At 47.0% G+C, this 12449-nt stretch overlaps 1 protein-coding gene across 1 annotated transcript; it reads right to left on the bottom strand.

Moving 5' to 3' along the window:
• Positions 1–335: 335 nt before the first annotated feature.
• On the bottom strand, positions 336–2395 carry LOC123071750 (polygalacturonase). Its single transcript, XM_044495335.1, has 4 exons — positions 1832–2395; positions 1463–1752; positions 1129–1363; positions 336–772 (listed from the first exon to the last, which is right to left on the bottom strand). Exons 1-4 carry the CDS (start codon positions 2306–2308, stop codon positions 554–556), a joined length of 1221 nt encoding a protein of 406 aa, XP_044351270.1. The 5' UTR covers positions 2309–2395; the 3' UTR covers positions 336–553.
• Positions 2396–12449: the final 10054 nt, after the last annotated feature.

Below are 12449 nucleotides of genomic sequence, written 5' to 3' on the forward strand. Positions count from 1 at the left end.
TTTTGCGGGAAAAAGTGTGTCCATACTCAGAGGATCGATATAACCCCGCGTACGGCATTCATGCAGGTGGTTTGAGGGACGGCGTTGGAGATGCCCTAAAGTGGATGAAAGGTTCTTCAACAATGATCTAGAAGATTAGGGGAGGTAGCAACAAAGGTGGTTTATGGCACAAATGGATGGGCACCAACTACATGAAGGCCGATGTGATTTCACTCTCCTGCGGGCGGTATTCCTAATTCCTCCTCTGATGCAAAGAGAGCACGTTTTCTTTTTGCGGATCTTTTGGGCCTGCTGTAAATGCCTGGCTTCGTTAATAAAATCGAGAAGGAAATTTGTTTCATGGAAGAATTAAATTAGATTTCAAGTCACTGGGAACTTCTGAACTTCATAAAACTCCTACAAATTGAAACGTTTCTAAAAAGTATTATGCACCAAATTACAGTATAAATATAATCGTAAATTATCGCACACGCCACTATTCTACGTTACATTCCGTGCCAATTATGTTACACGTGTGGCATCTCGCCATGAGTGTAGTCTATTGTGAATACTGTCAGAGGCAGCTTGGGGGCAGGACGAGACCAACCGATCTCCCCTGAACGTTCCGGCAGGAGGATTTGGCGACGCGCCTGTCGTACATCAACTTCACGTCCTGCATGCTGATCCCGCTGCACGGGTGGCTCCTGCTGCAGTTGAAGGTCACGGCCACCGGCGTCGTCGACCACCCCCGTATGTCCACGTACTTCACCTCGCTGATCTTGATACTCGAACTCTGTAAACAAGAAACACCAAATCAATGTTGGCAGCCAAAAAAAAAAACTACTACTAACAGCAGCAGCCAGATTAATTAACATATGAGAAAACATGAATACGAAGTATAATAAAGTATAAACGTTTTTGCTGCCATGGCAGCGTTTTCTCGAATCAGGTTCAGCAGTTCGAATCTTGAGCGTTTTTCATCGTTCTTTTGTCAAATTTCCATATCGCCATGGTGTTCTGCACGGTTGGGTCAAGGGCCTCCCCCGTCCATATCACATTCAAAATTATTACTATTTCATACAGATAAAAAATAGCTATTGTTGTATAGTACATGCCATGCGGAGTACTCCTACATGTTTAGAACATTACCCGGTCGCTGCACCCAACTTTTGCGGGACAGTAATTTTGATCGATGATGATGGGGTTGTGGACGCCGGTCATAGTAGCGTCCTCGAAGGTGACACCCCTCACGAAACCCTGCTTGGAGCTCCCCCAGGTTTTGATTCTCAGCCCGTTTGAGGTGCCGGTGAACCACGTCGTCTTCACCGTCACGTTCTGCACGTCCTCCATGTCCAGCCCTTGCTGATGCCCCAAGCTTCCGATGCTAAGTTATTAACACAGTAAAAAAAGATGTCGTTGGGTTAGCTCAGGTCCTCTAATCTTGCAAACTCCGACCCATCACACCGATAAACTTGTCATGTACCTTATGCCGTGGCCTGGGCCGCAGGCGACACGCTCGATCCAGAGGTTGGAGTTGCCCGGGCCGACGGAAACGCAGTCGTCGCCGGTGCGGATGTTGGCGTCGTACACGGAGACGTGGCTGGACATGTGGATGTGTATCCCGTCGGTGTTGGGGCTGTCCTCCGGCGCATCCACCGTGACCCGGTTCAGCGTCACGCCGTTGCTCTGCAGCACCACCACGTGGAACAGCTCGCTGTTCATGGACCTCAGCCCGTCTACCACCACGTCCCTCGAGTTCGAGATCGTCAGCGACTGCACACGAATGCCACGTCAAGACTCAAGATCACCTAGAAATCGTCGACTTCTGTGAGACGTGTATACTTATACGTACCGAGGCGCCGGACGGGCAGTGGAGGCGCGGCTGCTGCGGCTGCTGCTGCTTGCAGGCCCAGAGGGGGGCGCCGCGGCCGTCGAGGGTGCCGCCGGAGACGGCGAGGCCCTCCACGGACTCGAACGTGAGCCACCGCCCGGGGGAGGCGCTGTCCCAGCCGTAGCCCGAGGGGGCGAGCAGCGTGCCGGCCACGTTGAACGTGACGGCGCGGGTGGCGCACGGGCCCATGAACGTGGCGCTCCCCACCAGGAACATGCCCGGGGGCACCAGCACCGTGGCCGGGCGCGGCGAGCGGCACGCGTCGGCCCACGCGCGCAGGAACGGCAGCGTCGCGTCCGTCATGCCGTCCGGGCGGGCGCCGTAGCGCATCACGTCGTACACCGCCCCAACGCCGCCGCCTGGCCCGGCCCAGGCCGGGCCGCCGTTGTTGGGGAGGAACAGGAGCGCCGCGTGGAGGTGCGCGAGCAGGCCCAGCATGGTGACCGGTCGAGCTGCTGTCTGCGTCGCGAGCTTGCAGGTGCTTGTTAGGTACGTACGTCGGTGTTGTAGGAGGAATGTTATTACTAACGTGGACACGTGTACTTATAGTGGCCGAATTTGGCTGTTTTTTTATGGAAAGTGAATCAAGCGGGTGAATCAGTAATTTAGAGCCTTAATTAATTAATTACTACCATACCACATGGTGATCAAGCAGTGTACCTACCTACCATTGGAGACCAGCTGGTAGTTAGTGATCTTTGACATGGGAGACTATGAAATTCCCATGTGTGTATGATAACACTTTCTAAAACGCATGCGTTTGGTGAGTTCTTGGAATCATGCCATTGCGGCACATGTAAATTTCATGCGTGTGCTAGCTTCTTCTGTTAATCGTTGATGGTTTTGCGGAGAAAACACGTTGTTTACTGTATGTTTCAAGAACAATTGTTTACTCTTGTGAGGCCGGTTGTACGCTCATTATATTTGTATCCTTTTGATGCTTCATTTTATGTTGGTACTTCCTTCAATCCATATTAATTGACCTGAGCTTAGTACAACTTTGTCAAAAAAAAAACAGTTCAAAAGGCTTTTGCGACCGAGTTCGAAACTTGAGCTCCTAGTTTGAGGATCCCGCGACCTGATCAACAATCCAAAGGCGCAGCGCTTCTAGATCCGCACACATTTGTACCGTCTAGTTGTTGCTAGTTGGGTTGGCCGCTTAGCAACTTCTATGGCTGCATTTGGAAATCAAGATCACCATGTTTCAGCGTCTCGTTAACTACAGTTTACGTCGTCTTCTATGGTTATGCTGCAAAAAAAAAAAACGACTTGTAGAAGATCAAACAATCTTTTGACCACCAGAAAGCGGCCATGAGCCCATGACCTAAGGAAGGTCCTTAACTAATTGCTTGAGTGGAGCGGGACAAATGGACTAGTCATCTAGCAGTATTAACAGCCGGTGAAACGCAGGTACGTAGAAACTAGGGGTGGCGACCTCATGCATTCTTTGAATTAGTAGTCCGAGGTCCATAGACTTGTGATCTTTGTAGGAGACTGGAGAGCAAATTTGACTCCTGTTGGTTGTAGTGGTGGGTTGGGCACATCTCAACCCAAGCCAAACCTAGGAAGATTTGACATGTCAACAACTACTTCGGCCCGTACGTCGAGTCAAGGTCCAGTTTGGTTTGCTGCTCACCAATCACCACTAAACCGTCAATCACTGTGTTCACTGTTCATTACTTACCTGGCAAAAGCTTGTGGACTGCGTTTTTTGGGTTAATCTCTCTTACTCAAAACGAGGTAAGGTTATGTCGCTTGCTGGTCTTTCCTCCAACCTCGTACGTTTCCACCTTCTTTCACTTGTTTAATTTTTTCTCCCCCATCTTTAGTTTTTGCTCACCGATTCTCCCTGAAAACCGCATCAGTTACCCCACCTCTTATCAACTTTCAAATAAAATTATGTGTTTTTCGATAAGCCAATAAATAGTTCCAAATAAGGTTGTCAAATAAATTGTTTTTTTTCTTACATAATTACACTAATAAGGACAGTTGTTTCTATCAAACTAATATGAGCAAGTAAATATTTAGTATGTCTTTGCTGATAGCAAAGTGCTCTTTGCCGTCTGTCTCGACGAAAAGCTGACGGTAAAGAGCAGTATTGACTACAAATTACCTGATTCTTGTAGTGTCCATTGTTTCTTCTTCCTCCAGATTATATTTCTTTCTCCTTCAACCGCTCCTCCTATAAAATCGACTTATCCAAATTGCAAATTTAGTCAACTTATATACAACTATTGTATTTACTAAATTATTTATGTCCAAGTTGTATCATCCTTTTTTTGAGGGGTCCGAGTTGTATCATCCGACCACATCCGATATGACTTATTCAGACTGCAAGCCGTCTTGGGCCAGTTCGAGCCAACAGAAGAAAACTGGGTCGCAATTGAGTGCAAACCAAGTGTGTCAACCTTTCTCTATACAGAGCAGTTGGGCCAGGCTGGCCCAACGTGGTGCAACAGACTTCAGCGTCATGAGACGATTGATGGTTGTGTGTTCGGTTGAGCTGTGGATTTTGAAAAGGTTGTTGTGAACTGTGAGCTGAGAACTATGAAAAGACTGAAAATTGTTTAACCGTTCATTTTATAGGAATTGTTCGTAATATACCTAAGGCCTGAAAGATTGTATAAGGGTTGACATTTTAAACTATTTAGAAAGAAAAATTATAACTACAAACTATTTATTTCAATAGTTATTTTTAGTATTGCATACATATAGATAATATAAATAGATTGAATGATACTCTAATATTATTACAAAGACAATCCTGTAACAAATCACAACAATCAACAATTATATAATAAGAATCACCAATAAGTACAAAAAGTTAGCATGTTCTCTCAACCTCTCTCACTGTTTCTATTCGTACAAATAGTTAGCAAGTTGATTTTCAACGTATAACTATCGCTATGGTGACTCTACAGTATACGTGGGGCCCTTGGAAACCCCAAGGGCATGTAGCAAGGACGATGGAGATCCGTTGTTGGACGACAAAGCTGAAGCTCTCAAAATTTCACCAGCGGTAGATCCGTGCCACCTTGCTCGGCGAAAACCACCCCGCAAAGCTCTAGATACACACATGACCACATTGATTTTAGATTTCCTAATTTAAACTAATAGTGTTGACATTTTTCATGTTTATTGAGGGCGAGGTTTGAGGATTTTTCTAGTGTTTAGGGAGAGGGTGGGGGCATATGCCCCCCTCCAGGGTCCCCGCACATTTAAACAATATTCTGCAACTGAGATCTTAAGGTTAAATTAGGATTTACTTCTAGTACCAAGGATGGTTTTTGCAATTGAGGTTTTAAGGAAGGACAAATTCTTTCTTTCTGTTGTTTTGCTGGTTTTGTATTATGGGAATGGTTTTGATTATTCTATCTGGCACTCAAAATAATTGATTGTAGACACATCACAAAAGCAATTGCATTCAATTTTGTCAAAGCAGGTATCCCGAGGTAGTTACCCGACATGTCTCATATACTATCATGTGGCAGTATATATATATACTATTTTACCGTGACTGGCCATAGAGTGCACGAGCTCGCTTGCTCCTACTAGGTGGACCAATGGAACAATCAGGCGTCAGCAGGTGTATTAAGTGCGGGCGTAGGAAACAAGGAAAGACTAGTAGAATGCCCGTGCGTTGCAACGGGCTACAATGCATATAAATGAATCAAACAAATTATTAAGATCATCTTTAACATCGAAGCTCATTCCTCTCATACGTCCGGGTGTGCTCGGACATCGAACGGGCGCCCAGCGGGCTCCCCAAAATTCAACCGAGTGGACAGCACAGGCTCCCCTGTGTAAATGGGACAATCCAGAAATGCCAAATAATCATAAGATGAAAAATCAATCCACTGTGACCATCTTTTAGGATGGATGCAACCATCATTTTATAGGTAATTAACATGCAGTCAAATTAGTTGATGTTGAACAAATATTTCCGTTTGAGTACTGCAATCAACATAACTCCATTACAAAAAAAACACATTCGTGACATTTTGGGCCGAACGGAAATTTTTTCTGTCATACTTATGACACTTCTATGACGATAATTGTGACAAAACCCAGTATCGTCATAGATGTGGTGGGCTCCTACTTCTATGACAAAAAATCATGACAGAAAATGGGATTTTCGTCCTGGGCGGGCCGGAGACGCAGCTGCATGATATTCTTTGGGCCATCCATGACGGAAAAAACCATGGTAGAAGCAAGGGCGAGAAAAATATCAGGGTGTTCTCGGTTACGGTGGGTGGTCGGGGCCGAGCGATGCACGGAGGTCTGCGCGTTTCTCTCGTACACCTACGCCCGTATGTGCGAGGCAATGGGCTCTAACTGAACCCGAGCAAGGTGTTGGGCTCTTACTGAACCTGAGCAATTACACTGTAGGCTACACGTTACTAAACCCGAGCAATCGATTGATGGCTGTTAACTGAACCCGATCAAGCGATTCCTTCGCTACTGCTGGTAACTGAAGCCGATCGATGCTGCCTCTGGATGAACAGTGAGCGTTGCCGGGGGGGTTGGATGAACAGTGAGCGGTGGGGGTGGATGAACAGGACCCCCGTGGTGTTGCCTTTGGATGAACAGGACCCCGATCGATCGAGCTGGTTGGGGCTGGATGAACAGGACCCCGTGGAGGGCTGGATGAACATGACGACCCCGTGGAGGGGTGGATGAATAGTAGACGATGGAGGGGTGGATGAACAGTAGCCCGTGGAGGGGTGGTTGAACAGGAGCCCGTGGAGAGGGGTGGTTGAACAGTAGTCGGTGGAGTAGCGCGCGGTGGAGGCTGGATGAACAGGAGCCCATGGATGAACAATCGCAGGTGGACGCTGGAGGAGGTCGACGGTGGATGAACAGTAGCCCGTGGAGGCTGGAGGAGGTCGACGGTGGAGATGAACCGTGTCCCGTGGAGTCCCGTTTTGCGGTACGCCACACCCCTCCCGATGAACAGGACCCCCGTTTCGACCGTAGCGCTCCAACACAAGTCCGTTTCCTCCGTCTTGCGGTACAGTTAAGCCAGATTATAAGCCGGCGGATAGTTAAGCCAGATTGTAAGCCGACAGACAGATTATAAGCTGGCAGATGGTAAGCCGGCAGAAGGTAAGCCAGATGGTAAACTGGCAGATGGTAAGCCAAATGGTAAGCCGGCAGATGGTAAGTCAGATGATAAGCCGGCAGATGGTAAGCCAGATGGTAAGCCAGATGGTAAGCCGGCAGATGGTAAGCCAGATTGTAAGTCAGATTGTAAGCCGGCAGACGTTAAGAAGCCCATGGTGAGAAGCCCATGATAAGACGTCAGAATAGGTTAAGTCCTAATCCAAGTTTGACTCGACATGCATCCCGCCCCTTCAACTTATATAAGGAGGGGCGGGGCACCCCAAGAGGGGCAAGTAAGAGGAAAAAATAATCTTTAAGGCTAGACACAGCTAGAAGAACCGGAGAGACGGCGACTCCCTCATGATGATAATGAGACCTAGCCACAAACAGCATGTAGGGTTGTTACCGGATGATGTTTCCCGGGGCCCGAAGCTGTCTAAACCCTTGTCTTGTGTCGCGTCTCTCGATTTCGATCAACCCCTCTCAAGCTACCACATGGATGTGTTGGCCTCACGACTAAGTCCTCACACTAGGACATCTGCCATGACAATTCCACGACAAATTGGATTCTTTACACTAAGCATATATATCAATAAGAATGTACACAACTAATTAAGCACATCAGCAGATTCCACAGTAAACACATACCAAGATATGTCCGCTGGATACATTGGCCCTTCTCAGACGGGTCACAAATGGCACCCCGACGTAGTAATCACGAGATGGAAGTTTGAGGTTGTTGGTCTCATCGTCGTTCAACTACATTCTTTGGTAAAAGACGGCATCATAAACAACGGTCATCCTGGGTCTTTGTCCTCTTAAGGAGAAGGTGATCAATTCACCCCTATTGACATGGTTGTGGGCGAGAAAACGATCCCATTCATCTCCTCCCAGTTGGGTCATCGTTCGTCATTTTTCGACCTCTAAAGTGTAGGGGCCCGGGGGGCATAGCACCGCTGGAAGTAGATGCCGAAAAGATCGCCAGTTGCAAGGCAGAGGGCGCACTTTGACTTGCATCTTTCACATGGTGGTGGATGGGCCATTCTACAAGAAACATATCATTTGCACATTACAACAGCTGGATTCTACGTTTGTTTGGGCTACAGATTCTACAAGAAACATACCATTTTTCGTAACATTTCTTTGGTAATTTTTAAAAAAGAAAGGCAATTCCACATATTCTACAATGAACAATACATCCATACAAACTGGAAGACCATTTCTCTTATCGAACTACAGATTCCACACAAACAAGTATAGCATATTGTAGCAAACTAGTATAGTATATGCATGCATAGAAGAAAAAGGGAGGGGATATCACCTCTTAAGGAGGAGGTGGCGACGGCGGCGACCAGCGGCGATGCCAGCGAGGTCCGGACGTGGTGGTGGCTGCGACGACGACGAGCGGCGATGATGGGCGAGGTCCGGAGGGCGGCGGCGATGACGAGCAGCGATGCTGGGCGAGGTCTCGAGGGCGGCGGCGGCGACGTCGGGCAAGGTCCGGAGGTGGCGGCGGCGCTGGTGGCCAGGGGAGAGTAAAAAGTAGTGCCTATGGGTAAATAGGACACTGGGCCAAGCCTAGCTCGGGGTGAGATGGAAGATGGTCTATTCCTGGTGTTGGCCCTAGTATTCTACGCCATTGCTATTATTTATTTTTAATTTTATAATAGTATCCTTTATTTACTTTATTTGTTGTACACATTGTTTTATTTTGTTGTAGAAGTTAAGTTTATTATTTTAATATGTCATTATTCATTTTGTGGAGAATGGAAGTGAATGTATTTTGTGGAGTAGAATTTTCTATATATATATATATATATATATATATATATATATATATATAGGGAAAACTTAGTGCGGGCATTGCCAAAATGAACACGACAGGACTAGATACTTTATCTATGGCGTGTATATAAATCCTACGCAAGCACAATCTCCCAACTGGTCAGCACAGCTGGACCCACATAGTATTGACGTCGGGAAAATAGCTACGCGAGCACTATTCATGTATACCTGGCATACCAATTACGCCAACGCCAACACTATTTGAAAAAAATAGTGCTGGCGTTGATGCAAATGGGCGCGCCACCAACGAAAGTTGTGGCTAGCACTTTTTCCACTAGTGATGGTGGTGCTAAACAAGCACCCGATCTCAATTTCCGGGGTGAAAGCCTAGGTCTCAAGTGTTGGATATGCCTGGTTTAGGACGTATTTGTTCCTAAGTGGTTTTGGTGATTGATGACAATGTGTTCGCGGACTAATTGTGTGCATTGTGCATTTCATACTATCAAGCATATGGCACAAGACGATTCGTGCCCCTCAGAGTTTCAGAGTGAAGACGGTTTTCTTTCCTACGTTTCTTTTTCGGTGGACTTGAGTCGTAGGGATAACCGTACTATCAAGAGGGGTCCACTTCAGAAAGGTTGGGTGGAATCATCACGCACACACTCATATTGCACCCATCGCCTCTTTCCGCTTCTTTAGAGTTGTCCATCTATCTTGCTGAAGAAGTGGTGGAGAGCTGCAAGGGGTAGTACCGCGGGCAGTAGCGGTAGTACCGCTGCTAGTCCCGCTTGTACTACCGCTCTCGGTTGTGGTCTCGTCTTTTCATGTCGGGTTCTACGGTAGTACCTCCGGGTCTCTACCGTGCTACCCTGTTAGACCCTGGAGGATGAGCGGAAGTAGGAGCGGTAGTACCTCCTGTAGGTAGTACCGCCCCTACCATCGCTGCTAATACCGCTCAGTGCTCTGTTCTCCCCTGTTTCTTCTTTCTCCTTGGTGCCGGCACTTCCAAAATGAACACGACAGGACTAGATACTTTATCTATGGCGTGTATATAAATCCTACGCAAGCACAATCTCCCAACTGGTCAGCACAGCTGGACCCACATAGTATTGACGTCGGAGAAAATAGCTACGCGGGCACTATTCATGTATACCTGGCATACCAATTACGCCAACGCCAACACTATTTGAAAAAAATGGTGCTGGCGTTGATGCAAACTGGCGCGCCACCAACGAAAGTTGTGGCTAGCACTTTTTCCACTAGTGATGGTGGTGCTAAACGAGCACCCGATCTCAATTTCCGGGGTGAAAGCCTAGGTCTCAAGTGTTGGATATGCCTGGTGTTAGGGCGTATTTGTTCCTAAGTGGTTTTGGTGATTGATGACAATGTGTTCGCGGATTAATTGTGTGCATTGTGCATTTCATACTATCAAGCATATGGCACAAGACGATTCGTGTCCCTCAGAGTTTCAGAGTGAAGACGGTTTTCTTTCCTACGTTTCTTTTTCGGTGGACTTGAGTCGTAGGGATAACCGTACTATCAAGAGGGGTCCACTTCATAAAGGTTGGGTGGAATCATCACGCACACACTCATATTGCACCCATCGCCTCTTTCCGCTTCTTTAGAGTTGTCCATCTATCTTGCTGAAGAAGTGGTGTTGAGCTGCAAGGGGTAGTACCGCGGGCAGTAGCGGTAGTACCGCTGCTAGTCCCGCTTGTACTACCGCTCTCGGTTGTGGTCTCGTCTTTTCATGTAGGGTTCTACGGTAGTACCTCCGGGTCTCTACCCTGTTAGACCCTGGAGGATGAGCGGAAGTAGGAGCGGTAGTACCTCCTGTAGGTAGTACCGCCCCTACCATCGCTGCTAATACCGCTCAGTGCTCTGTTCTCCCCTGTTTCTTTTTTCTCCTTGGCTTTCTGTAGGAAGCGGTAGTGCCGCTCCTGGAGCGGTAGTACCGCTTGTGTGCGGGCTGAGAAGAGCATAACGGTTGGATTTATTCCCCACTATAAAAGGGGGTCTTCTTCTCCAAGAAGACTCGCCTCTTCCTCCCCAAAACTCCATTGTTGCTCCAAAGCTCATTTACGCCCGATCTCTCTCCCTAGCCAATCAAACTTGTTGATTTTCTAGGGATTGATTGAGAAGGCCCTGATCTACACTTCCACCAAGAGAAATTTGATTTCCCCCACTAATTCCTTGTGAATCTTGTTACTCTTGGGTGTTTGAGCACCCTAAGCGGTTGAGGTCAACTCGGAGCCACATTCCTTTGTGGTGAAGCTTTGTGGTGTTGTTGAGAGCCTCCAATTAAGTTGTGGAGATTGCCCCAACCTTGTTTGTAAAGGTTCGGTAGCCGTCTTCAAGGGCGCCACTAGTGGAATCACGGCATCTCGCATTCAGGGATGGATTCAAGGGGGGACGAGGGGGGGGGGGCTAGACCCCCCCCCTAACAAATCGTTAACTCCTTAATAGCGATATTATTTTTAGGAACGAATCGCTTTAAACCAAAGCGCTGTAACGTTTTCGCCCCCCTGACTTGGCCTTCGCGGCTAACTAAAGCCCATTAGGCATTAGACATTACTTGCTACTCACAACAGCCCAAAACAAACAAAAGCAAGCCTAGTATTCCCTAAAAAAAGCGCTACAGGCCTAGTCTTCCCTAACCGCAGATCCGATCTAGCCTCGCGGCCTTCTCGCTATTCTGTTCATCTTCATCGTTCGATCGTCTTCGCTCGGGGCCGGCGCGCTGTAGATCGATCTAGCTCGCCGTCATGATGACATCAACCAGCTACGGCTGAAACAAGCGATTTCCTCAACCTCCAGTTCAGCGCAAGCACGGCCACGATTCACGGATCTGCGGTTAGTCTTAACTGTTAACTTCTAGATTTATAGTTTATGATCTGTTTTAATTTGTACCCTAAAACTGATAGAAATTGATCAGAAAATATTTGACCGTCTACTCATGTTTTTATAGATGAAGAGCAAGAAATTAATTGAGACCTTTTTCGGGCCAATTGGTTTAAGTTCGCACTATGTGATTAAAGATTGATAAAGGCAACAGAAATATTCATTTTACAAATCTGATGTTTCCAACTTGGATGCTCCTACTGTTGGATCTGAAATTCCATCAGAAGTTAACCGGTTGCAGATGATAACTCAATTCCAATCTAGTTACTGTGCAAACTGATGATCAGTATATTGTGACACCACCAGAAGTATAAGAAGTTGATACAAATGGAAGTACATCATATGAACATAACCACAGGAATTGCTAAGAGTTTTATCAACACAACTTTTGTGACTATATTCTTGCATTGTGTGCCCTGAACGATTGTTATCGCGTTCGCCCCCCTCATGTCCAAATCCTGGCTCCGTCCCTGCTCGCATTGTGTGAGGCGTGAGGAGAATACGGTGGCCCTAGTGGCTTCTTGGGGAGCATTGTGCCTCCACACCGCTCCAACGGAGACGTACTTCCCTTCAAAAGGAAGGAACTTCTGTAACACATCCTCGCCTCCACATGCTCCACTTGTGATTATCTCTTACCTTTACTTTGTGCAAAGCTATTGTTGTGTTGTATCCTTTGCTTGCACTTGTTGTAGTTGTTGTTAGCATCATATAGGTTGATCATCTAGTTGTACTTCTAGACAACTTATTTATTGCTAAACCTATTTTGTTAAGAAAAGCTAAAAATTTGTAG

Source organism: Triticum aestivum, chromosome 3B (assembly GCF_018294505.1).
Source record: "Triticum aestivum cultivar Chinese Spring chromosome 3B, IWGSC CS RefSeq v2.1, whole genome shotgun sequence".
Lineage (NCBI taxonomy): Eukaryota > Viridiplantae > Streptophyta > Magnoliopsida > Poales > Poaceae > Triticum > Triticum aestivum.

Excerpts from the sequence above, each read along its gene's own strand:
- LOC123071750 (XM_044495335.1), bottom strand. The coding sequence starts at position 2,308 with ATGCTGGGCCTGCTCGCGCACCTCCACGCGGCGCTCCTGTTCCTCCCC. Across the intron at positions 1,753-1,831 it reads ACTGCCCGTCCGGCGCCTCG|TCGCTGACGATCTCGAACTC; the intron begins GTACGTATAAGT and ends ATTCGTGTGCAG. Across the intron at positions 773-1,128 it reads AAGTTGGGTGCAGCGACCGG|AGTTCGAGTATCAAGATCAG; the intron begins GTAATGTTCTAA and ends TCTTGTTTACAG.